The sequence below is a fragment of the Aquarana catesbeiana genome, linkage group LG06 (assembly GCF_042186555.1).
Source record: "Aquarana catesbeiana isolate 2022-GZ linkage group LG06, ASM4218655v1, whole genome shotgun sequence".
Taxonomy (NCBI): Eukaryota; Metazoa; Chordata; class Amphibia; order Anura; family Ranidae; genus Aquarana; species Aquarana catesbeiana.
In genome coordinates, this window is record NC_133329.1 from 414,948,550 (window position 1) to 414,974,354 (window position 25,805).

The 25,805-nt window shown below is 45.5% G+C and overlaps 1 protein-coding gene across 1 annotated transcript in view; it reads right to left on the bottom strand.

Moving 5' to 3' along the window:
- The window catches only part of LOC141147313 (protein mono-ADP-ribosyltransferase PARP14-like), a 113,107-nt gene extending 87,928 nt beyond the window's left edge, over positions 1-25,179 (bottom strand). Inside the window, exons 1-2 of the mRNA XM_073634529.1 lie at positions 24,904-25,179; positions 12,774-12,904 (exon numbers count right to left, since the gene is read on the bottom strand). Of these exons, the coding sequence (XP_073490630.1) occupies positions 12,774-12,904; positions 24,904-25,168 (396 nt within the window). The 5' untranslated portion in view covers positions 25,169-25,179. The remainder of the gene's footprint in view (positions 1-12,773; positions 12,905-24,903) is intronic.
- Positions 25,180-25,805: the final 626 nt, after the last annotated feature.

Here is a 25,805-nt window from a genome sequence, read left to right on the forward strand (position 1 = left end):
TGTGTGTTTGTGTTCTGGGGGTATACATGTATGTGTGTTTGTGCTCTGGGGGTATACATGTATGTGTGTTTGTGTTCTGTGGGTATACATGTATGTGTGTTTGTGCTCTGCGGGTATACATGTATGTGTGTTTGTGCTCTGCGGGTATACATGTATGTGTGTTTGTGCTCTGCGGGTATACATGTATGTGTGTTTGTGCTCTGCGGGTATACATGTATGTGTGTTTGTGCTCTGGGGGTATACATGTATGTGTGTTTGTGTTCTGCGGGTATACATGTATGTGTGTTTGTGCTGTGCGGGTATATATGTATGTGTGTTTGTGTTCTGCGGGTATACATGTTAGTGTGTTTGTGCTCTGCGGGTATACATGTATGTGTGTTTGTGTTCTGGGGGTATACATGTATGTGTGTTTGTGCTCTGGGGGTATACATGTATGTGTGTTTGTGTTCTGTGGGTATACATGTATGTGTGTTTGTGCTCTGCGGGTATACATGTATGTGTGTTTGTGCTCTGCGGGTATACATGTATGTGTGTTTGTGCTCTGCGGGTATACATGTATGTGTGTTTGTGTTCTGCGGGTATACATGTATGTGTGTTTGTGCTCTGGGGGTATACATGTATGTGTGTTTGTGTTCTGCGGGTATACATGTATGTGTGTTTGTGTTCTGCGGGTATACATGTATGTGTGTTTGTGTTCTGCGGGTATACATGTATGTGTGTTTGTGTTCTGCGGGTATACATGTATGTGTGTTTGTGCTCTGGGGGTATACATGTATGTGTGTTTGTGTTCTGCGGGTATACATGTATGTGTGTTTGTGTTCTGCGGGTATACATGTATGTGTGTTTGTGCTCTGCGGGTATACATGTATGTGTGTTTGTGTTCTGCGGGTATACATGTATGTGTGTTTGTGCTCTGGGGGTATACATGTATGTGTGTTTGTGCTGTGCGGGTATATATGTATGTGTGTTTGTGTTCTGCGGGTATACATGTATGTGTGTTTGTGCTCTGCGGGTATACATGTATGTGTGTTTGTGTTCTGCGGGTATACATGTATGTGTGTTTGTGCTCTGGGGGTATACATGTATGTGTGTTTGTGCTCTGGGGGTATACATGTATGTGTGTTTGTGTTCTGCGGGTATACATGTATGTGTGTTTGTGTTCTGCGGGTATACATGTATGTGTGTTTGTGTTCTGGGGGTATACATGTATGTGTGTTTGTGCTCTGGGGGTATACATGTATGTGTGTTTGTGCTCTGGGGGTATACATGTATGTGTGTTTGTGTTCTGTGGGTATACATGTATGTGTGTTTGTGTTCTGCGGGTATACATGTATGTGTGTTTGTGTTCTGCGGGTATACATGTATGTGTGTTTGTGCTCTGGGGGTATACATGTATGTGTGTTTGTGTTCTGCGGGTATACATGTATGTGTGTTTGTGTTCTGCGGGTATACATGTATGTGTGTTTGTGCTCTGGGGGTATACATGTATGTGTGTTTGTGTTCTGCGGGTATACATGTATGTGTGTTTGTGCTCTGCGGGTATACATGTATGTGTGTTTGTGTTCTGCGGGTATACATGTATGTGTGTTTGTGCTCTGGGGGTATACATGTATGTGTGTTTGTGTTCTGCGGGTATACATGTATGTGTGTTTGTGCTCTGCGGGTATACATGTTAGTGTGTTTGTGCTCTGCGGGTATACATGTATGTGTGTTTGTGTTCTGCGGGTATACATGTTAGTGTGTTTGTGCTCTGCGGGTATACATGTATGTGTGTTTGTGTTCTGGGGGTATACATGTATGTGTGTTTGTGCTCTGGGGGTATACATGTATGTGTGTTTGTGCTCTGGGGGTATACATGTATGTGTGTTTGTGTTCTGTGGGTATACATGTATGTGTGTTTGTGCTCTGCGGGTATACATGTATGTGTGTTTGTGCTCTGCGGGTATACATGTATGTGTGTTTGTGCTCTGCGGGTATACATGTATGTGTGTTTGTGCTCTGCGGGTATACATGTATGTGTGTTTGTGCTCTGGGGGTATACATGTATGTGTGTTTGTGTTCTGCGGGTATACATGTATGTGTGTTTGTGCTGTGTGGGTATACATGTATGTGTGTTTGTGCTGTTCGGGTATACATGTATGTGTGTTTGTGCTCTGGGGGTATACATGTATGTGTGTTTGTGTTCTGCGGGTATACATGTATGTGTGTTTGTGCTGTGTGGGTATACATGTATGTGTGTTTGTGCTGTTCGGGTATACATGTATGTGTGTTTGTGCTGTTCGGGTATACATGTATGTGTGTTTGTGCTCTGGGGGTATACATGTATGTGTGTTTGTGCTCTGGGGGTATACATGTATGTGTGTTTGTGTTCTGCGGGTATACATGTATGTGTGTTTGTGCTCTGGGGGTATACATGTATGTGTGTTTGTGCTCTGGGGGTATACATGTATGTGTGTTTGTGTTCTGCGGGTATACATGTATGTGTGTTTGTGTTCTGCGGGTATACATGTATGTGTGTTTGTGTTCTGCGGGTATACATGTATGTGTGTTTGTGCTGTGCGGGTATATATGTATGTGTGTTTGTGTTCTGCGGGTATACATGTATGTGTGTTTGTGTTCTGCGGGTATACATGTATGTGTGTTTGTGCTCTGCGGGTATACATGTATGTGTGTTTGTGTTCTGCGGGTATACATGTATGTGTGTTTGTGCTCTGGGGGTATACATGTATGTGTGTTTGTGCTCTGGGGGTATACATGTATGTGTGTTTGTGTTCTGCGGGTATACATGTATGTGTGTTTGTGTTCTGCGGGTATACATGTATGTGTGTTTGTGCTCTGGGGGTATACATGTATGTGTGTTTGTGTTCTGCGGGTATACATGTATGTGTGTTTGTGTTCTGCGGGTATACATGTATGTGTGTTTGTGCTCTGGGGGTATACATGTATGTGTGTTTGTGTTCTGCGGGTATACATGTATGTGTGTTTGTGTTCTGCGGGTATACATGTATGTGTGTTTGTGTTCTGCGGGTATACATGTATGTGTGTTTGTGCTCTGGGGGTATACATGTATGTGTGTTTGTGTTCTGCGGGTATACATGTATGTGTGTTTGTGTTCTGCGGGTATACATGTATGTGTGTTTGTGTTCTGCGGGTATACATGTATGTGTGTTTGTGCTCTGGGGGTATACATGTATGTGTGTTTGTGCTGTGCGGGTATATATGTATGTGTGTTTGTGTTCTGCGGGTATACATGTTAGTGTGTTTGTGCTCTGCGGGTATACATGTATGTGTGTTTGTGCTCTGGGGGTATACATGTATGTGTGTTTGTGTTCTGTGGGTATACATGTATGTGTGTTTGTGCTCTGCGGGTATACATGTATGTGTGTTTGTGCTCTGCGGGTATACATGTATGTGTGTTTGTGCTCTGCGGGTATACATGTATGTGTGTTTGTGCTCTGGGGGTATACATGTATGTGTGTTTGTGTTCTGCGGGTATACATGTATGTGTGTTTGTGCTGTGTGGGTATACATGTATGTGTGTTTGTGCTGTTCGGGTATACATGTATGTGTGTTTGTGCTCTGTGGGTATACATGTATGTGTGTTTGTGCTCTGGGGGTATACATGTATGTGTGTTTGTGCTCTGGGGGTATACATGTATGTGTGTTTGTGTTCTGCGGGTATACATGTATGTGTGTTTGTGTTCTGCGGGTATACATGTATGTGTGTTTGTGCTCTGGGGGTATACATGTATGTGTGTTTGTGCTCTGCGGGTATACATGTATGTGTGTTTGTGTTCTGCGGGTATACATGTATGTGTGTTCGTGCTCTGCGGGTATACATGTATGTGTGTTTGTGTTCTGCGGGTATACATGTATGTGTGTTTTTGCTCTGGGGGTATACATGTATGTGTGTTTGTGTTCTGCGGGTATACATGTATGTGTGTTTGTGCTGTGCGGGTATATATGTATGTGTGTTTGTGTTCTGCGGGTATACATGTTAGTGTGTTTGTGCTCTGCGGGTATACATGTATGTGTGTTTGTGTTCTGGGGGTATACATGTATGTGTGTTTGTGCTCTGGGGGTATACATGTATGTGTGTTTGTGTTCTGTGGGTATACATGTATGTGTGTTTGTGCTCTGCGGGTATACATGTATGTGTGTTTGTGCTCTGCGGGTATACATGTATGTGTGTTTGTGCTCTGCGGGTATACATGTATGTGTGTTTGTGCTCTGCGGGTATACATGTATGTGTGTTTGTGCTCTGGGGGTATACATGTATGTGTGTTTGTGTTCTGCGGGTATACATGTATGTGTGTTTGTGCTGTGTGGGTATACATGTATGTGTGTTTGTGCTGTTCGGGTATACATGTATGTGTGTTTGTGCTCTGGGGGTATACATGTATGTGTGTTTGTGTTCTGCGGGTATACATGTATGTGTGTTTGTGTTCTGCGGGTATACATGTATGTGTGTTTGTGCTCTGCGGGTATACATGTATGTGTGTTTGTGTTCTGCGGGTATACATGTATGTGTGTTTGTGCTCTGGGGGTATACATGTATGTGTGTTTGTGCTCTGGGGGTATACATGTATGTGTGTTTGTGTTCTGCGGGTATACATGTATGTGTGTTTGTGCTCTGGGGGTATACATGTATGTGTGTTTGTGCTCTGGGGGTATACATGTATGTGTGTTTGTGTTCTGCGGGTATACATGTATGTGTGTTTGTGTTCTGCGGGTATACATGTATGTGTGTTTGTGTTCTGCGGGTATACATGTATGTGTGTTTGTGCTCTGGGGGTATACATGTATGTGTGTTTGTGTTCTGCGGGTATACATGTATGTGTGTTTGTGTTCTGCGGGTATACATGTATGTGTGTTTGTGCTCTGCGGGTATACATGTATGTGTGTTTGTGTTCTGCGGGTATACATGTATGTGTGTTTGTGCTCTGGGGGTATACATGTATGTGTGTTTGTGCTCTGGGGGTATACATGTATGTGTGTTTGTGTTCTGCGGGTATACATGTATGTGTGTTTGTGTTCTGCGGGTATACATGTATGTGTGTTTGTGCTCTGGGGGTATACATGTATGTGTGTTTGTGTTCTGCGGGTATACATGTATGTGTGTTTGTGTTCTGCGGGTATACATGTATGTGTGTTTGTGCTCTGGGGGTATACATGTATGTGTGTTTGTGTTCTGCGGGTATACATGTATGTGTGTTTGTGTTCTGCGGGTATACATGTATGTGTGTTTGTGTTCTGGGGGTGTGTTTGTGCTCTGCGGGTATACATGTATGTGTGTTTGTGTTCTGCGGGTATACATGTATGTGTGTTTGTGCTCTGGGGGTATACATGTATGTGTGTTTGTGCTCTGGGGGTATACATGTATGTGTGTTTGTGCTCTGGGGGTATACATGTATGTGTGTTTGTGTTCTGCGGGTATACATGTATGTGTGTTTGTGTTCTGCGGGTATACATGTATGTGTGTTTGTGTTCTGCGGGTATACATGTATGTGTGTTTGTGTTCTGCGGGTATACATGTATGTGTGTTTGTGCTCTGGGGGTATACATGTATGTGTGTTTGTGCTGTGCGGGTATATATGTATGTGTGTTTGTGTTCTGCGGGTATACATGTTAGTGTGTTTGTGCTCTGCGGGTATACATGTATGTGTGTTTGTGCTCTGGGGGTATACATGTATGTGTGTTTGTGTTCTGTGGGTATACATGTATGTGTGTTTGTGCTCTGCGGGTATACATGTATGTGTGTTTGTGCTCTGCGGGTATACATGTATGTGTGTTTGTGCTCTGCGGGTATACATGTATGTGTGTTTGTGCTCTGGGGGTATACATGTATGTGTGTTTGTGTTCTGCGGGTATACATGTATGTGTGTTTGTGCTGTGTGGGTATACATGTATGTGTGTTTGTGCTGTTCGGGTATACATGTATGTGTGTTTGTGCTCTGTGGGTATACATGTATGTGTGTTTGTGCTCTGGGGGTATACATGTATGTGTGTTTGTGCTCTGGGGGTATACATGTATGTGTGTTTGTGTTCTGCGGGTATACATGTATGTGTGTTTGTGTTCTGCGGGTATACATGTATGTGTGTTTGTGCTCTGGGGGTATACATGTATGTGTGTTTGTGCTCTGCGGGTATACATGTATGTGTGTTTGTGTTCTGCGGGTATACATGTATGTGTGTTTGTGCTCTGCGGGTATACATGTATGTGTGTTTGTGTTCTGCGGGTATACATGTATGTGTGTTTGTGCTCTGCGGGTATACATGTATGTGTGTTTGTGTTCTGGGGGTATACATGTATGTGTGTTTGTGCTCTGCGGGTATACATGTATGTGTGTTTGTGCTCTGGGGGTATACATGTATGTGTGTTTGTGTTCTGGGGGTATACATGTATGTGTGTTTGTGTTCTGCGGGTATACATGTATGTGTGTTTGTGTTCTGCGGGTATACATGTATGTGTGTTTGTGCTCTGGGGGTATACATGTATGTGTGTTTGTGCTCTGGGGGTATACATGTATGTGTGTTTGTGCTCTGGGGGTATACATGTATGTGTGTTTGTGCTCTGGGGGTATACATGTATGTGTGTTTGTGCTGTGCGGGTATATATGTATGTGTGTTTGTGCTCTGCGGGTATACATGTATGTGTGTTTGTGCTCTGGGGGTATACATGTATGTGTGTTTGTGCTCTGCGGGTATACATGTATGTGTGTTTGTGCTCTGCGGGTATACATGTATGTGTGTTTGTGCTCTGGGGGTATACATGTATGTGTGTTTGTGCTCTGCGGGTATACATGTATGTGTGTTTGTGCTCTGCGGGTATACATGTATGTGTGTTTGTGCTCTGGGGGTATACATGTATGTGTGTTTGTGCTCTGCGGGTATACATGTATGTGTGTTTGTGCTCTGGGGGTATACATGTATGTGTGTTTGTGCTCTGCGGGTATACATGTATGTGTGTTTGTGTTCTGGGGGTATACATGTATGTGTGTTTGTGTTCTGCGGGTATACATGTATGTGTGTTTGTGTTCTGCGGGTATACATGTATGTGTGTTTGTGCTCTGGGGGTATACATGTATGTGTGTTTGTGCTCTGGGGGTATACATGTATGTGTGTTTGTGCTCTGCGGGTATACATGTATGTGTGTTTGTGCTCTGGGGGTATACATGTATGTGTGTTTGTGCTCTGCGGGTATACATGTATGTGTGTTTGTGCTCTGGGGGTATACATGTATGTGTGTTTGTGTTCTGGGGGTATACATGTATGTGTGTTTGTGCTCTGGGGGTATACATGTATGTGTGTTTGTGCTCTGGGGGTATACATGTATGTGTGTTTGTGCTGTGCGGGTATATATGTATGTGTGTTTGTGCTCTGCGGGTATACATGTATGTGTGTTTGTGCTCTGGGGGTATACATGTATGTGTGTTTGTGCTCTGCGGGTATACATGTATGTGTGTTTGTGCTCTGCGGGTATACATGTATGTGTGTTTGTGCTCTGGGGGTATACATGTATGTGTGTTTGTGCTCTGGGGGTATACATGTATGTGTGTTTGTGCTCTGGGGGTATACATGTATGTGTGTTTGTGTTCTGGGGGTATACATGTATGTGTGTTTGTGCTCTGGGGGTATACATGTATGTGTGTTTGTGCTCTGGGGGTATACATGTATGTGTGTTTGTGCTCTGCGGGTATACATGTATGTGTGTTTGTGCTCTGGGGGTATACATGTATGTGTGTTTGTGCTCTGCGGGTATACATGTATGTGTGTTTGTGCTCTGGGGGTATACATGTATGTGTGTTTGTGCTCTGCGGGTATACATGTATGTGTGTTTGTGCTCTGGGGGTATACATGTATGTGTGTTTGTTCTCTGGGGGTATACATGTATGTGTGTTTGTGCTCTGCGGGTATACATGTATGTATGTTTGTGCTGTGCGGGTATACATGTATGTGTGTTTGTGCTCTGGGGGGCACACCAATGGCTATACTGATATATGATATCTGGCCTGGATGAGGGAGCGCATATGATTTGGGACGAGGATCTGGTGGAGAGACAAAAGTGCATTTAGACTCTTTTATACACTATATTGCAAAAGTATTGGGACGCCTGCCTTTTCACACACATGAAATCCAATGACCTCCCAGTCTTAGTCCGGAGGGTTCAATATTGAGTTGGCTCCGCCCTTTGCAGCTATAACAGCTTCAACTCTTCTGGGAAGGCCGTCCACAAGGTTTAGGAGGGTGTCTATGGGAATGTTTGACCATTCTTCCAAAAGTGCATTTGTGAGGTCAGGCACTGATGTTGGATGAGAAGGCCTGGCTCACAGTCTCCGCTCTAATTCATCCCAAAGGTGTTCTATCGGGGTGAGGTCAGGACTCTGTGCAGGCCAGTCAAGTTCCTCCACCTCAAACTCAGAATAGAGGTTTTTGGGAACCTATTCCCCAATCAAGGTTCACCAAGGGCAAGGGAGCAAGTGGACTATCACAGTACAGTATAGGAAACGTACAAATTGAATATGTAGACAATCGTAAAAAATGTACAAAAAATGTATTAATACAAAAAGCAAAACAATGAGATTAAAACAAAGGTGACTTGGTCATACATAGTACTTCAATTAGTTTTGCGGGGTAAACCGCTTCATCAGGAAATACATCTGCAAATAGACACAAGGTCAATGACAATGAAGTCAGAAGTATATACAAAATTCATAGAGATAATACAATTAAGTGAAAGGGGGGAAAAAGGATTTTGTAATAGTATACGGCTGCTTACCCACGTCTCAGTGCAGGCAGAGCACAGGGGGTACCCCTCCCGTGGCGACTGGGGGAGATTAACAAGTCAGGGGGCTGGAGTCTGAGTGGAATGAGGTATATAAGGTGAATATGCCAAGTTAAAATTGTCAAAAAAGGAGAGGGGGGGAGGGGAGTGTGTTCCAGTGGATTGATGGGGAAAAGGGATTGGGGTTAAGGTGGTGAGTGAACAAGGACAAAGGGGAAAAGGCAAATGGTGGTGCAGTCCGTGGATGAATGTGAAAGACGATATGCAAATGGTGAAAGTGAACAAACTACCAAAAAAAGCCACATAAGGCAAATGCAAGGGGAAGATAAAAAGAAAGGAGGGGGTGGGGAGAGGAAAAAGTGAAACTTGACTTCAAATAACTTCAGGGACAACTTCTCCTATATACAGTCCATATACACTCCCTCACTTCCTCCAGCAAACTTGCTTGCAGAAAAACTCAGCTGAGACACGTTGATGGATCTGACCAGACACTCCAGATCAAAGAAAAGGCCCTTTACAGAAAGGGACCCCGGGCCCCTGAAGTTAAATGGCTTTCCAAAGCTATTTGTATTGGTGGGCAGAGGGCTAGCAAAAAAGCAAACCTTTCGTTTACCATGGAGGGTCCACATTAAAGTCCATAGGAGCCTATTACAACAGCGGAGCTGGGAGTGGCGCTAGCAAACTCAAAACTAAAGAAGGCCCCCAGCCCGGGTGGCTTCACTCCAACACACTACAAAGTCTTCTTTGAGACTCTATCTTGACCTCTGGCATCTGCCCTCAGCTCAATCACAGAAGGCAATTCTTTCCTGATAAACACTCTAAGAGCCTACATAACCCTTATCCCGAAGTAGGGGAAAGACCCACTGCAGTGTCGGAGCTATCATCCGATAGCTCTCTTGAACACCGACCTAAAACTGTTTGCCAAGATACTGTCTAATAGGCTACTCTTACATATACCAAGCCTAATCCATAGGGAGCAAGCGGGTTTTGTACCGCAACGGGAGCCCAGCGACAACACCATCAGGGTGATAAACCTAATCCATGCGGCCAAGACATCAGGGCGACCCCTTCTCCTGCTGTCAACTGACGCGGAGAAGGCTTTCGACCGTGTTGATTGGTCCTTTATATGGGCCACCCTGGAACACATCGTACTTTGATCGTCGATGCTAAGTTGGATCCTATCTCTTTACTCCCACCCTACGGCTGCGGTCAAAGTCAATGAGACGAGGTCCAGCTACTTTAACATTCGCAACGGCACTCGACAAGGCTGCCCCTTGTCTCCTCTGATCTTCATACTCTCACTGGAGCCTCTCTTATGCAGAATAAGGGCAAACTCGGGCATTATTGGTTATCACACATCTTCTGGGTCCCACAAAGTGGGCGCCTTTGCGGATGACCTAATTTTCTTTCAAACAGAACCACTCACCTCACTTCCTAACCTACTTCACTCCCTACAGGAGTACTCGGCCCTCTCTTTATTCCAAATCAATCCATCCAAATCCTCCATTCTTAACATCACAGTGGGCAAAGACATTGTCCGACGCCTGCGCTCAGAGTACCATCTACGCTGGGCGACCAACACTATTCCTTATCTAGGAGTCGACATTACCTCCAAACCCTCTGACCTGTATCAGGCGAACTTCACCCCACTACTTCTCCGTCTTAAAATGGACCTCCTCTGATGGCATTCCCTTACTTTACCATGGTTTGGATGGTGCAATGCCATCAAGATGACCGTCCTGCCTAGGTTATTATACCTGCTACAAGCCTTCCCTATTCACCTCCCCCCTCCATTTTTTAAGCGAGTCGACTCGATGTTTCACGACTTTGTCTGGTCGCACCATAAACTGCGTATCAGACTGCAACTTCTCCATCTGGCAAAGCACAGGGGTGGAGTTGGTCTCCCGGACATGAAAGCCTATTACACGGCAGTGCATCTTACTAGAGTGGTCGACTGGCATTGCCATGCAGAGGCTATACAGTGGGTGGCAATGGAATTGGAGGACTCTGATGAAATGGCCAAGAGCTGGCCATGGATCACCACCCCTGCTGAGGGACCTCACTGACCATCCCACATTAGGCAGCACATTACAAGTGGCCAGAGACGCCTTCCGACACTCCTCAGTGTCCCCGATACCCTCCCCTATGGTGCCAATCTTGGTTAACCCGGACTTCCCAACCGGCCGTCTGAATCCTATTTTTAGGCACCTGACTGCGGGTGGGCGGCTTCGCCTTCATGACTTTCTGGGGCCGGATGGCCAACTCTCAGTAGAAGCAGGGGTGTCTGCTACAGACCCCCTGCTGGACTTCTGGAGCGGTCTCCAGCTGCGTAATTTTTTGTGCGGGTGCGCACGGACACCGGGCATATCGCATCAGCTCACAGAACTAGAACAAATCTGCCACAGTGGAGAGCCGGTCCATCACTGTTTATCTCTAATCTACTCCTCCTTGACTCTACCAGCAGAAAGGTTTATCCCCCCCGTTCCTCTCTAAGTGGAAAGCGGATTTAGGAGTCCGATTTACCGACTCACAGAGGGAGAAGATCCTACACTTTGCCCAGAAGTCATCCATAGCTACCAGAGTCCAAGAGACCTGCTATAAGATCATAACCCAATGGTATAGAGTGCCTACTACTCTGCACCGCTTCTTCCCGCAAGTCCCCAGTCTATGCTGGCGATGTGGTACGGAGGGAACGATGCTTCACATCTTCTGGGAATGCCCCAAAATCAGACCCCCCAAAATCAGACCTTTTTAGCTGGAGGTGGCACGAACGATCAGGCACCTGACCAATGTTACTCTGGAGGGGGACCCCGGGGCTTGCTTGCTGTACCTCTCAAAGCGACCCATCAACAAATACAAAGCCTCCCTTACTGTCCAGCTATTAAACAGCTAATAAACGCTGCTAAGGCATGCATCCCTCTGTGTTGGAGATCGGAGATTCCACCAACAAAATCCCTGTGGTTTGCCAAGGTGAATGAACTAAGAAACATGGGGGATCTCACTGCCACCTTGTACGGTAGGGAGTAGACCTTTCGGGAGACATGGCGACCATGGCAACACTACATTTACACTGAAGCATACCTCCGGGAGGTTGCACAGCCTGACTGATCCTTAAGGCTCAAGTTGCTTCCTAGTCGGGGGGCACCGTCTTCCTCTCCCTTTCTCCTCCCCTCTGCCCTCTCCCCTACTTTCCACACTACCCCCCTCTCCTCCCACCGGGGAGTTTTGTCCCCCCCCACCCTTCCTCTTTCTCCTTGTTCTCCCTTCCCTAATCTGTACCCAGTCATTGGCTGGTTTAGTCAGATAATGTTAATATCCTGTTTTACATCACCTGTCTGTTATGTCCCATGGCTGGGCTCAGCTGGTACTCGGGATACAAGCTTCCCAGACAGCTGTGAGTGTGTTTCTTACTGTATGGCCCTGGTAGCTATAATATCTGTACTGGGTTATTAAGGTAACGATCTGGAAGCCACCCCGGCATAGAACACTTCACACAGCTTCGCCCCTACATGTATACTACAGGCTGCACACCTGGGGGAATCGATATTTGACATTGCTATTCTAACATTTAACCCTTCCTGTTACACATTTCTGATTTTATTATAACCACTGTCATCTGATTTTGACTGTTAAATTGCATCATTTTGAAAATAAATAAAGGAATTACAAAAAGCAGCAGAAGTGTAAATCATACATTGCGTTTACAACCGAATATATTGCCAGTTTATATTTCCTCTTCAACGTCAAAGAGAAGGAAGGAGGCTTCCAGTGCCACTGATCACAGGGGATCAATACTGATTGAAGAGGTTTATCTATCTGATCAGTTGGGTGGTGACGGTTTCTGCAGACACACATGGGATTATTGGTGGAAAATGTGTCTAGGGGCCCCTTCAGGTGATTGAAGAGATTTCATGGAAAATAAGTTTTATGATATTCTGATACACGATCCATAACCTCAATGTGGAGCTTGTCTGGCAGATTTACTTACATGGACCGATCCCGATGTATTCCCCGCCTCGTCCGGACTCTCAGTATTCGGCAGTGAGACGGTCAGATGTACTTCTTCCCCATTGGGAAGTTTCAGCAGATGGTGTCCTTTCTGGAGGACTCGATCCCGAGCTGGAAGACAAGGATAACCATGATAAGGATTTTCTATGGGAATGTCACCAGTCACATGACCATCTATATCCAAAGTGCTCCATGTCAGGTGGGCCGCCCCCAGATTCGGATAACCATACCATGCCATAGGACCACACATCCTTATGGTGTCACGGCTCCAAACACATTATTAAAGTACTTGTCAAGAACAGTGTATGTTTTTATTTACTGTTTTCCTTTTTATTTTTAATAACTAGGGGTACTATGGGGAGGAGGTATCTGGGGGCCCCTTTATTGCTAAAATATGCTTACTTATTTTAATAAGGCCTTACCCATAGACCCTCACAACCTCACTGGCGTCATTCGGGCAAACCGCTGGGTCTTCACACCTCCCAACTTTTTGGGATGGGAACGAGGGACACCTATTAGCAAAAGTATGTAGGCATAGGACACACCCCCTGACACACCCCCTTAAACACTTGCCGGCTGCACTTTAGTCGTCAAGCGGCTATAGCGTGGTCGGCGCACGGGCAGCGTGCTCTGTGTTCGGCTGTGTCCTCCGGAGACAACTGATCACAGATCGGGGTAGAGAGTCAATCAGAGGCTCTTTAGCATGTGATCAGCTGTGTCCAATCACGGCGGATCACGATGTAAACACAAGCCAGCATGAGGAGAGGAGAAGAGAGCCGATAACTGGCTTGTGTGAAATGGATATCTACAATGATAATCAGGGCACTGAATATCAGTGTCCTGATTATCAGTGCAGTCCTAACAGTGACCATCGGTGCTGCCAATCAGTGCCCATCAGTGCAGCCTCATCAAAAACACTACCAGTTTGCAAAATTTTATATCAAACCATGAAAAACATTTTTTTCAACATTTTTTGTCTTTTTTAAGATGTGACAGCGCTCAAAGCTGTAAATTGGCCTGGGCAGGAGGGGGGTAAAAGTGGCCAGTAAGCAAGTGGTTAAATGAGAATTACCGGTATACAAAAAAAATGATTAGTTAAACCCACAAGTGCTTTTTTTTATTTTACCATTCCTTTATATTGGCTTTGGAAATTTACAAATGTAGCAATTTAGAAATTGGATGAAAGGTTTAGCGCTTTTTGAAAGATAAAAAGTGCATTTCTTGATCATACATCACAGGACACAGAGTATTCATTACATAGTGGGTTAGATAGGCACCATCGGTGATTGGACACTGGTTAACCCCAATTGAGCAGAATTCCTCCCCTATATAACCCCTCCCATATGGGGAGGACCTCAGTTTTTTCACCAGTGTCTAAGGTGGTTGGTCACGTAAAACATGTGCTGTGAAGAAAGCTCCAGTTTGGTCCCTGCGGGGGCTTAAAGGGCTATGCTGACCGGATCCATATCTCGGGCCGATATTTTGACTCCCAAGATGGATCCATACCCGGGCCTCGTCATCCGAAGAAGAAAAGTTTTGCCTGTAAGTCTCTCTTTGGAGGACTGGGCTCTGAGAAAACCAGGCTTGGTGTACTATTAAAACAGTGGCACGAAAGTTTCTGGCAGAGTCTTTTACAGGTCCAGGTAAAGAGGTTTCTCTGAGTAGGAACCCAAAAAACCCTAAAGGTTGGTACAACGCTACCCGCCGTGATGGGTGAAGGCTGGAAACTGTCTGTTCTCAGCAGTTCCCGCGGCGGGGGCATTTTATGTACAACTATACAGATCAGACTAAAATGAGGGACAAATGAGGAGGAATGAGGGACAGAGGGACATTGCTCCAAATCAGGGACAGTCCCTCAAAATCAGGGACAGTTGGGAGCTATGGGTCTTGTAGTTCCACAAACTGGTGGCCTTGGTTCAGCCCCTCATTTGGGTTGCCTCATCATGTACATCAGCACAATTAGGTCTGGCATGGCAGGGATCGCACCCAGCTCCAGGGGCCTCAGTCCTGGGAACGTCATTGGCGTTACTCAGGCAGTTTCTGAGTCTTTCTGCTTGGTGACCACATTAGCCCCTCATTTTGGCTGCCACTGTCACGGGCATGTAGCACTATGTCACATCTCACAGGCGGGGCTACGCACAGCCTGGTTCCCCCAGCCCCCATATTAAACAAAAAAAGGGGGGGGGTTCACGGTTTTCTTCTCTGCTGCAGGTTCACCTTTCTTTCTCCCACCACAGAGCCCACACTTCACTCTGTTCAGGTGGTGTCTTATTTTGGTGTTGCTTTTAGGTTTTTGATTTTCTGCTTGTTCATTGCATCATTTTATTCAGTGCATACCTCATGATGTTGTTGCAGGTGGATTCCACATTCTACGTTCAGGAACAGCAAGGCGTGTTCTGTGTGTCTTTCGGTCAGGGGTCATAGCTGGTTGCACTACATACCAGGATCTGTCACGTCTAGGTTTCAGTTTTATATGATTGTATTATTTGCAGTCTTCTCACCTGTACTTCATACGTTGCACATTACGTACATTCCTATATCTACCTACCACGGTCTGTCGGTTCCAAGCTCTGAGTGTTCGTTTTTAATAACCTGTCTTTGCGCTGCGGGTTACTCGAGCTCGCCTACTACATACACACAGGGGGTCACGGTCACTAGGTTCACCATAACACGCTCTTCCTGTTTGTTTACTTTGTTTCACGGCAACTTATTCAGAGTTAAGCACGGTAGGGTGTCTTTGTTTTTCAGGATTTAATTTTTCTTGGGTCTGATGGTCTAGTTGGGTTTTTCTACAGATTCGGACATGTCGCACATTTCGGAGAGCGACGGATTTGCCCTCATATCTCCTACTCCTGTTAGGGGTTCATAGCACGGCAGTGCCCCATCTCTGAGGAACTGGACTATACCGAAGCTCATAGCAGGGCGCAGGGGCATTCCGTTCTCGTCCACGGCCAGGAAAGCGGAGTTGTTTAGGGTTTTATTTTCAAGCCCGTCCCAGCCACAGCCATCCTCTAGTGCAGAGCATGTGTCCTTGCTCACGTCACTAACCCAGATTCACACAGTTCTAAACACACTCTCCACTTCAGGTCAACTGCTGCAAGATAGGATGGACGTGATGTCCGTCCAGCCAGGGTGGAAGTTGCTGCTGCTCCCATAGCCTCTGTGCAAGCTGGCACCTCTGCAGGTAATACCAGCGTGCCATTACCTGTAGCTATTCCTTCACCACTAGCGGTGCTGCCATCCATGTCCCCTGCGCACTTCATGCCTGCCAACCTCAAGAAAAATATCTTAGAGGGGAAGGACATAAACCTGCCATCCCTGCTCATAGCGTCACAAGACCTTGTTGAAAACAAGTCTTATGCTTGTGGGGAAGTCTCCATGGTTCTCAAAACTAGGGACCCGAAGGCTCAATCATAAATTCAGCATAGCGGAATTTGTTCTGTCCTTTGGCATTTATAGAGATGTCATTTGTGCTGTTAGTCCCGGCAGGAGAGAGGAGTTGGACCTGTATCTTCACAAGGTGGTGGCTCACAAGTACGGTGGCTCTACGTTCTACGATTATCACTGGTCTTTTTCAGCGAAGGTCGCAGCTACTTGGGTGCAGTTTCAAATGGTCACATGTTGGAGCAATATTGATATGGAACTTTTCTGTAGGCACTTTTCCAATCAGAAATCTCCAACATGTGGCCATTGTCAGTCATCAGCTCATACCACCAATTGGTGTCCCAATCTGGAGCATTCCCTGCCTTCGGGGTTCTGCCAGGCAGGTGTCCAGTGGATCCTCTACAGGGCCATCGGGGCAGGTAGACAAACTGGGCAGACCCATACATTTTTTAGGCAAGACTCAGCTGTGTAATAATTTCAATTACTTGGCCTGAAACTCAATGCAGACTCCTTCATATTGACACCAACTGCTTCAGAGCACACCCCAAACCCTCTTGTCCCCTTAAGTCATACGGTTCTTCTTGACTAAGCCGAGTCAATGTTTCCAGGTTAGAGTTCTGGTCGTTACACCACCCATCCCCACCTCTCAGGTAATTTCTCGTAAAGGGGTTTTCTGACGGTTTTCATACGGGCCTCATCGCTTTACCTTTGCAGACTTTTGAATGCGCTAACCTATTATCTGCCACCAGTAATGACCTATTAGTCAATAAATTGTTACAGGGCGAGTTAACCAAGGGTTTTGTCATAGGGCCATTTCTCGCTGCACCTTTCTGTATGTGGAGGGTCAGCCCCATCGGTGTGGTTAGGGGTAAATTTTCAAATAAACATTGGTTAATCTATGACTTGTCTGCTCCTCATTCCTCACACATACCTAGTCTTAATTCTCTTATTCCTTTAGAAGAATTATCACTGCAATATTCATCAGTGGACTTGGCCATTCAGTACATTTTGCAGTCAGGTAGGGGCACATGGTTATCCAAAGGCAATATTTCGGATTTGCCTTTAAACTCCTCCCCATCAAACCAACCCTCTGGCAATGGCATGGGCTCAAATAGCGGGAGCAGTATTATTTTGCCATGAAATTGGCTTTTGGTTCTGTAACGAGCCCCTGCTCGCTTGGTTCCACTCTCCCGACACTCCTCTGTGGCTATAGAATCAGATTGCAGATCGCAACATCTGATGGTTCGGTCATCCGATGCTCCGGGACTAGAACTACAGCTATGTGCCGTTCTAATCCAGTTGTGATAGCTCAGAACAAACACCAGGCAGGCTGTATGTAAGTTCAACCAGGAATCTCTCTTTTATTGAAAGGAATACAGGCTCTTTTATACAGTAAAAGAGGAGGTGCATACCTCCTGCTCATATTAGTCTGAACATACACCTATGACCAGAAACCTAATTAACATGGGCTAATTAACTAATCCCTTTAGACAGCCTAGATGACTCAGACATGACCTTTAGGCCAGACTGGCCATCTTGTAGCTCAGAAAACACAATCAACATTATCACAAATCAACACAGACACTTCTTCACACAATAGCAGAGTTAATTAACACAAACAGCAATGGGGATCTAATGACTCTTAGATCCCATACTAGACTTATTTATGAATCAGCCACTATTTCTAATATGGAAAATCCAGGATCCCCAGAGTCTGTGTGTCCTGGGGGACCAGGACCCGAATCCACAGTAATACCACCTCAAGGGTCCCCAGGCATACAGCTCACAAAGAGCACCGTTGCCCCAAATGCCAGGGCCCACGATCGATCGGCAAGAGGCTAGCATTCAGTCCCCTCTAAAAGTCTCTCTCCCGACTAGGTCTGTCACAGGGTCCAAGAGTAGTTCGTGGCTCTTCAACACTTTTGCCTAAGCTCTCAATTGGATATTGTCCAATCGTAAAGGGTGTCATGGAATCATTCATTATTTGGATGATTTTTTGCTATTAGAGAGCCCTGCGCAGTCTCCCAAGAATCTGGAATCACTCACGGAACTGTTTTTGGATTTAAACATCCCTTTAGCTGCCCATAAGGTGGAAGGGCCTTCGACTGTTATTACCTTCCTAGGTATTACTCTTGATACCAATCGCATGATCGGCAGTTTGCCTCAAGAGAAGCTGGATAGGATTCGTGGCACTATTCACAATCTGGTCAGGTCCCCTGTTTGCTCTAGGAAGGATTTGCAGTCTCTGTTAGGCATGCTCAACTTTGCCATGAGGATTATTCCTCAAGGCAGGTCATTTGTGTCTAGATTGTAGGCTCTCCTACCTCTGTGCCAGGACACAGATTTGGCTGTGAGGTTACAAGCCGATGCGGCTGCTGATCTGCTCATGTGGGACCAGTTTTTGAACAATTGGAACAGTATCTCCATGTTTATCCATCAATAATGTGGCTGCTGACGCCTTATCTCGTTTTGATTTCCGGCGTTTCTTCCTACAGTATCGGGAAGCAGATCGTGTGGGCAAGCCGGTTCCTCCTTTTTCCACATTGACAATGGATTAGCCACACTCAGGGTGCAGGCTGCCAATCTGGTGAATTCTTTGTTGTCAATGAATACTCTCAAGGCTTACAAGATGGCTTGGAAGTGTTTTTGTAGATTCATGACCCTCTATCCCTGCAATTCGGTCGGAGATGTCAAATACATGTTGGCTTTTGCTGCCTATTGTCATGGCGAGTTGTCCCTTTCATTCAATACCATCAAGTTGTACTTCTCAGGTATTCAGCACTTTATGTCACTTCAGGATCCTGATAGACCCTCCTTTTTTTGCGGCTCATCCCATCAAAGCCATTTTGAAAGGTATACAGAAAGATCAGGGTCAGTCACGTTTGACACGTCTGCCAATCACCGGACGGATGTTCCATGGGCTGTCAGATTTGTTGTCTCTTTCACTGTTTGACTCAGGTCCCAGCCTTGTCCTCAAGGCTGCTGTCTTCCTGAGTTACTTCGGTTTCCTCAGTCCCGGGGAGGTATCCCAAGCCGGTCACAATGCACCGGTGCTCCTTAAGGGTAGTCTCACCAGATGTCCTGATCACTTTTCACTTCAACTACCCAACAACAAAAACCGGCAGACGGGTCTGACTACAAAGAACATTTGTGGGGTTTTTTCACTATTTTTTCACTTTTTTTATTTTTACATCCTGTCACCAGTGCAATACAACGTCATCATATGACTGGTGTGGGGGTGATGAGGGATACTTGTGATGGGAATCACTTTGGGCGGGGGGGGCTTGTGGAACCCAGCTTACCTGGGAGAGCACTGGAATCTCCTGGTCCGGCTCCCCGCCCCCCTATCTGTAAGTCACCCTGTGTCTATTAGGGGCACAGGGCAACCGAGAACCCCAGTCTGATCTGTGCTAGTCAGACTCACTGTAAAACCACACTGGAATATTATATATATATATATACACCCCTCAGTCAAATTTGTGTAAATTTTTTTTTCTATCTTTTCATGTGACAACACTGAAGAAATGACACTTGTCTACAATGTAAAGTAGTGAGTGTACAGCTTGTATAACAGTGTAAATTTACTGTCCCCTCAAAATAACTCAACACACAGCCATTAATGTCTAAACCACTGGCAACAAAAGTCAGTACACCCCTAAGTGAAAGTGTCCAAATTGGGCCCAAAGTGTCAATATTTTGTGACTACCATTATTTTCCAGCACTGCTTTAACCCTCTTGGGCATGGAGTTCACCAGAGCTTCACAAGTTGCCATTGGAGTCCTCTTCCACTCTTCTATGACGACATCACGGAGCTGGTGGATGTTAGAGACCTTCCGTTTGAGGATGCCCCAAAGATGCTCAATGGAGTTTAGGGCTGGAGACATGCTTGGCCAGTCCATCACCTTTACCCTCAGCTTCTTTAGCAAGGCAGTGGTGGTCTTGGAGGTGTGTTTGGGGTCGTTATGTTGGAATACTGCCCTGCGGCCCAGTCTCTGAAGGGAGGGGATCATGCTCTTCTTCAGTATGTCACAGTACATGTTGGCATTCATGGTTCCTCAATGAACTGTAGCTCCCCAGTGCCAGCAGCACTCATGTAGCCCCAGACCATGACACTCCCACCACCATGCTTGACTGTAGACAAGACACACTTGTCTTTGTCCTCCTCACCTGGTTGCCCCCACACACGCTTGTCACCATCTGAACCAAATAAGTTTATCTTGGTCTCATCAGACTACATGACATGGTTCCAATAATCCATGTCCTTAGTCTGCTTGTCTTCAGTAAACTGTTTGTGGACTTTCTTGTGCATCATCTTTAGAAGAGGCTTCCTTCTGGGATGACAGGCATGCAGACCAATTTGATGCAGTGTGCAGCGTATGGTCTGAGCACTGACAGGCTGACCCCCAACCCCTACAACCTCTGCAGCAATGCTGGCAGCACTCGTACTTCTATTTCCCAAAGACAACCTCTGGATATGACGCTGAGCACGTGCACTCAACTTCTTTGGTCGACCATGGTGAAGCCTGTTCTGAGTGGAACCTGTCCTGTTATACTGCTGTATGGTCTTGGCCACTGTGTTGCAGATCAGTTTCAGGGTCTTGGCAATCTTCTTATAGCCTAGGCCATCTTTATGTAGAGCAACAATTCTTTTTTTCAGATCCTCAGAGAGTTCTTTGCCATGAGGTGCCATGTTGTACTTCCAGTGACCAGTATGAGAGAGTGAGAGCATTAACACCAAATTTAACACACTTGCTCCCCATTCATACCTGAGACCTTGTAATACTAACGAGTCACATGACACTGGGGAGGGAAAACGGCTAATTGGGCCCAATTTGGACATTTTCACTTAGGGGTGTACACACTTTTGTTGCCAGCGGTTTAGACATTAATGGCTGTGTGTTGAGTTATTTTGAGAGGACAGCAAATTTACACTGTTATACAAGCTGTACACTCACTACTTTACATTGTAGACAAGTGTCATTTCTTCAGTGTTGTCACATTAAAAAATATTATAAAATATTTACAAAAATGTGAGGGGTGTACTCACTTTTGTGAGATAGTGTATATAGATCAAACAAAAAGACTGAGGAGAAAGCCGCAGCTACCTCCTAAAAATTAGGATTTTAGTGTGGACCGTAGCATCTGTATAATAAGGTAAGCACAAACTTGGGATTTTAATCAAACTTTTTACATTTTATTAGATACAAAAACACATATAAACACATATAATAAAATCATGAACTACAACCAGTCCATTGGAGATACTTTGTATAATTATTATTAGTCCGCGAATTGCTGGAAAAGATGCTTGAGTGTGCGATATGCCAACATGTTTCGCAGATTTCCCGCTTCTTCAAGGGCGTCGCTTACATCTGTTGGTATCTCTAGATTGTATAAATTCATATTAGGTACTGTTTTATAGTTACAATGTTCAAGTGCAGTTTATTAAACTAATATAAGTGCTTACCCAATATAGGTTATCAATGCCTAAAATGGGGCATGCAAAGCCCGACTCACAACAAAGGGCTCAGCCCGCTAACAGCCAACCACGATCAATACCCCCAGGCAGTCAGAGCGTGCGGGGTTGGAGAGTGGGATGTCGGATCACGTACTGACCAGCCTAATAAATAGGTATGTCCTGTGTAAAGAAACAATTTACCAACTAGTTTTATCAACTAAATTTTATTTCTGTCTTGTGCAAAGGGAGAGATATTGGTTATTGTAATTCCTAGTATTGATTTACATTTTTACTCTCATAGATCCTAGATAGCTGTGTTGAACCCATGAAGCAATATCCCATTTGTAATTTAGAAAGAAATGGCCATCCAAATGGCCAAATAATTAATTTCATTGGCTTTGAAATTAATTATATACTCCTAGGAGGATATGGTCTGGCTTTACCCATTTGGATGGCCATTTCTTTCTAAATGACAAATGGGATATTGCTTCATGGGTTCAACACAGCTATCTAGGATCTATGAGAGTAAAAATGTAAATCAATACTAGGAATTACAATAACCAATATCTCTCCCTTTGCACAAGACAGAAATAAAATTTAGTTGATAAAACTAGTTGGTAAATTGTTTCTTTACACAGGACATACCTATTTATTAGGCTGGTCAGTACGTGATCCGACATCCCACTCTCCAACCCCGCACGCTCTGACTGCCTGGGGGTATTGATCGTGGTTGGCTGTTAGCGGGCTGAGCCCTTTGTTGTGAGTCGGGCTTTGCATGCCCCATTTTAGGCATTGATAACCTATATTGGGTAAGCACTTTTATTAGTTTAATAAACTGCACTTGAACATTGTAACTATAAAACAGTACCTAATATGAATTTATACAATCTAGAGATACCAACAGATGTAAGCGACGCCCTTGAAGAAGCGGGAAATCTGCGAAACATGTTGGCATATCGCACACTCAAGCATCTTTTCCAGCAATTCGCGGACTAATAATAATTATACTAAGTATCTCCAATGGACTGGTTGTAGTTCATGATTTTATTATATGTGTTTATATGTGTTTTTGTATCTAATAAAATGTAAAAAGTTTGATCAAAATCCCAAGTTTGTGCTTACCTTAATATACAGATGCTACGGTCCACACTAAAATCCTAATTTTTAGGAGGTAGCTGCGGCTTTCTCCTCAGTCTTTTTGTTTGAAATAAATAATAGGGATTGTGGACCTATATCTGTATCTGGAACTAGTCCAACATTCATTATTATGTAAATACTGTATATAGATATAGATATAGTCTCATATACTGTTGTAGACTCTTTACTAGATCATTTGAGGTATGGCTGTATCCCATTGTTCTATTGTTTGTGTCTGCCTTGGGAGCAACCTATTATGGGATGTATATGTCTCTGTGGATTAGCTATGAGAGGGGAGGGGGATTTCTCCAGCAGCCCCTCCCAAAGACAGTCTACTGATGAGAAGTTTGAATACACCTGTGTCATGCTACTGGTGGAGGTAAAGTCTACTCCGCCCTGTTTCATTATGCAAAGAAGGGGGGATTGTCCCCTGGTGTATATCTGTGTGCCTTTGATCAAATAAAGAGTTAATCTTTCAGCTTTGCAGCAAAACGAGTCCTGCCTTGTTCCTGGTTGTAATATGTGGCAATACTATCTAATATCTATATTCAGACTGGAGGAAGTGGTATATGAAGAAAGCACTCAAGCGGAGTGTGGGAAGGGATTCCGTGACATTGGTGGCAGCAGTGGGATGCTTCCTGCAGTCTGGGACATCCAAACCTCCACCTGGTTCCAAGATCCGGATAGCAGGAGGAGAGAGGTACACATACCAGCCACCATGGAAGAGGAAATTGGAAGGAGGTTGCGCGAGATGCGGATACAGCACAAGGGACCAATGTCAGAGCAGGTCCTGCTGGGATGGTATGATTCTGTCCACTGGGAACTCTGGAAGGAAGTGCTAGCCCATGAGCAGCGACACCAGGAGGTAACCAGGCTGGTCCAGGCAGAGATGCGGTTGGACAAGAGCTACAGAGCCCTCCGTTGGTATGTAGTCCAAGTGTGCCCATAGCGAACGACACCCCAACAGAAGGCATTGGCTATGGCAGGGCTGTTATTAGAGAGGCTGTCTGAGGACCCTGACTTTGGGAGCAATTTGGAGTGGCGTTTGGAAGAAATCTTGGAATACATAGAACGAATGCTGAATGTCTCAGAAGTTCCCAGGGAACTGGAAGATTTGGAGTTTCTAGCCAATCAGGAATGGGAGCTGGAGATCGCCTACAGATGGCTGCTAGATTCTGCTCAGCAGCAGGTTTAGGCTCCCTTTGCCTGGGACTATCAGGAAATACCAACTGACAACTCTGAAATCCTGGCTGAAGAGTCGGCAATGTGGCAGAGTAACAGTGTGCTTTGTCCATCTCCGCCCGCAGCTATGGACGTGGAGGTCTTATGGTGAATGCAGCAAGTGCTGACTGACCTTGATGATCCTGTTTCTGGGTGGGATGATTTGGATGGGGGAATGCGTCTGTTCAGCAGTTGGATGAGGGTAGAGAGATGGAGCAGTCGGCTCATCTCTCCAGCCACAGATCACAGAATGTATGGAATTACTTGACTTTTCATCAGAGGAAGTTATGGATGATGAGTCACCTGCCCAAGTGTTGGCACTGTGCCCAAGGGCCACGAGCCCATGCCCTGGATTGTTAATAATTCCAGAGACTGGGGATTTAATAGACTTTGGCAATGGTTTAGATCAAAGCATATTCATGTATTAGAATGGCCCAGTCACAGTCCAGACCTAAATCACATTGAGTATCTGTGGCAAGACTTAAAAATTGCTGTTTACAGACGCTCTCCATCCAATCTGACAGAACTTGAGATATTTTACAAAGAAGAATGGGCAAAAATGTCCTCTCTCTAGATGTGCAAAGCTGGTAAAGATATCCCCAAAAAGATTTGCAGCTGTGAATGCAAAGAAAGGGGGTTCTACAAAATATTGACTCAGGGGGGCGCCATACAAATGCCCCCCATGCTTTTCACAGATTTATTTGTATCATTTATCATTTTCCTTCCACTTCACAATTATGTGCCACTTTGTGTTGGTCTATCACATAAATTCCCAATAGAATACATTTATGTTTTTGGTTGTAACATGACGAAATGTGGAAAATTTCAAGGGGTATGAATACTTTTTCAAGGCACTGTACCTGCCTACTCCTTGTAGTGTATAATGATCCCCCTCCCCCCCAGTACCTACCTTCTTCCTCCTTGAAGTGTATGAGGATGTATCCCCGGCTGCAGTCGGTGTCTTGAATCTCACATTCTCCTCCATTAGATTCGCTCCTCTTCTGGAAATACAGCAGAAGTTTATTTTTTAATTTCTTCAGCCTCTGGGGGCCGTCACCCCACTGGAGGGAGACGGGGTGTGGGTACTGGAAGTCCTCCATCCTCTGGCAGTAAAGGTTGGTCTGGACAGGTGAAGGTCTGGGAGACAAACGTTGTGCGATCTGGGTGTGGATCATGGAATGGCTCAGAGCTCTTTACTTTCTGTTTCATTTCTCGCTATTACTGAGATCTCTCCTCCTATTCAAAGAAAGTCCCTCCACAACCAAACAAACCTACTAACACAGAGATCTCCGCACACACAGCTCTCCGCACACACAGATCTCCGCACACACAGACCTCCGCACACACAGACCTCCGCACACACAGCTCTCCGCACACACAGCTCTCCGCACACACAGCTCTCCGCACACACAGACCTCCGCACACACAGACCTCCGCACACACAGACCTCCGCACACACAGCTCTCCGCACACACAGCTCTCCGCACACACAGACCTCTGCACACACAGACCTCCGCACACACAGCCCTCCGCACACACAGACCTCCGCACACACAGCTCTCCGCACACACAGACCTCCGCACACACAGCTCTCCGCACACACAGACCTCCGCACACACAGACCTCCGCACACACACAGACCTCCGCACACACAGCTCTCCGCACACACAGACCTCCGCACACACAGCTCTCCACACACACAGCTCTCCGCACACACAGACCTCCACACACACAGACCTCCGCACACACAGACCTTCTAACACACAGACCTCCGCACACACAGCTTTCCGCACACACACAGAGCTCCACAAA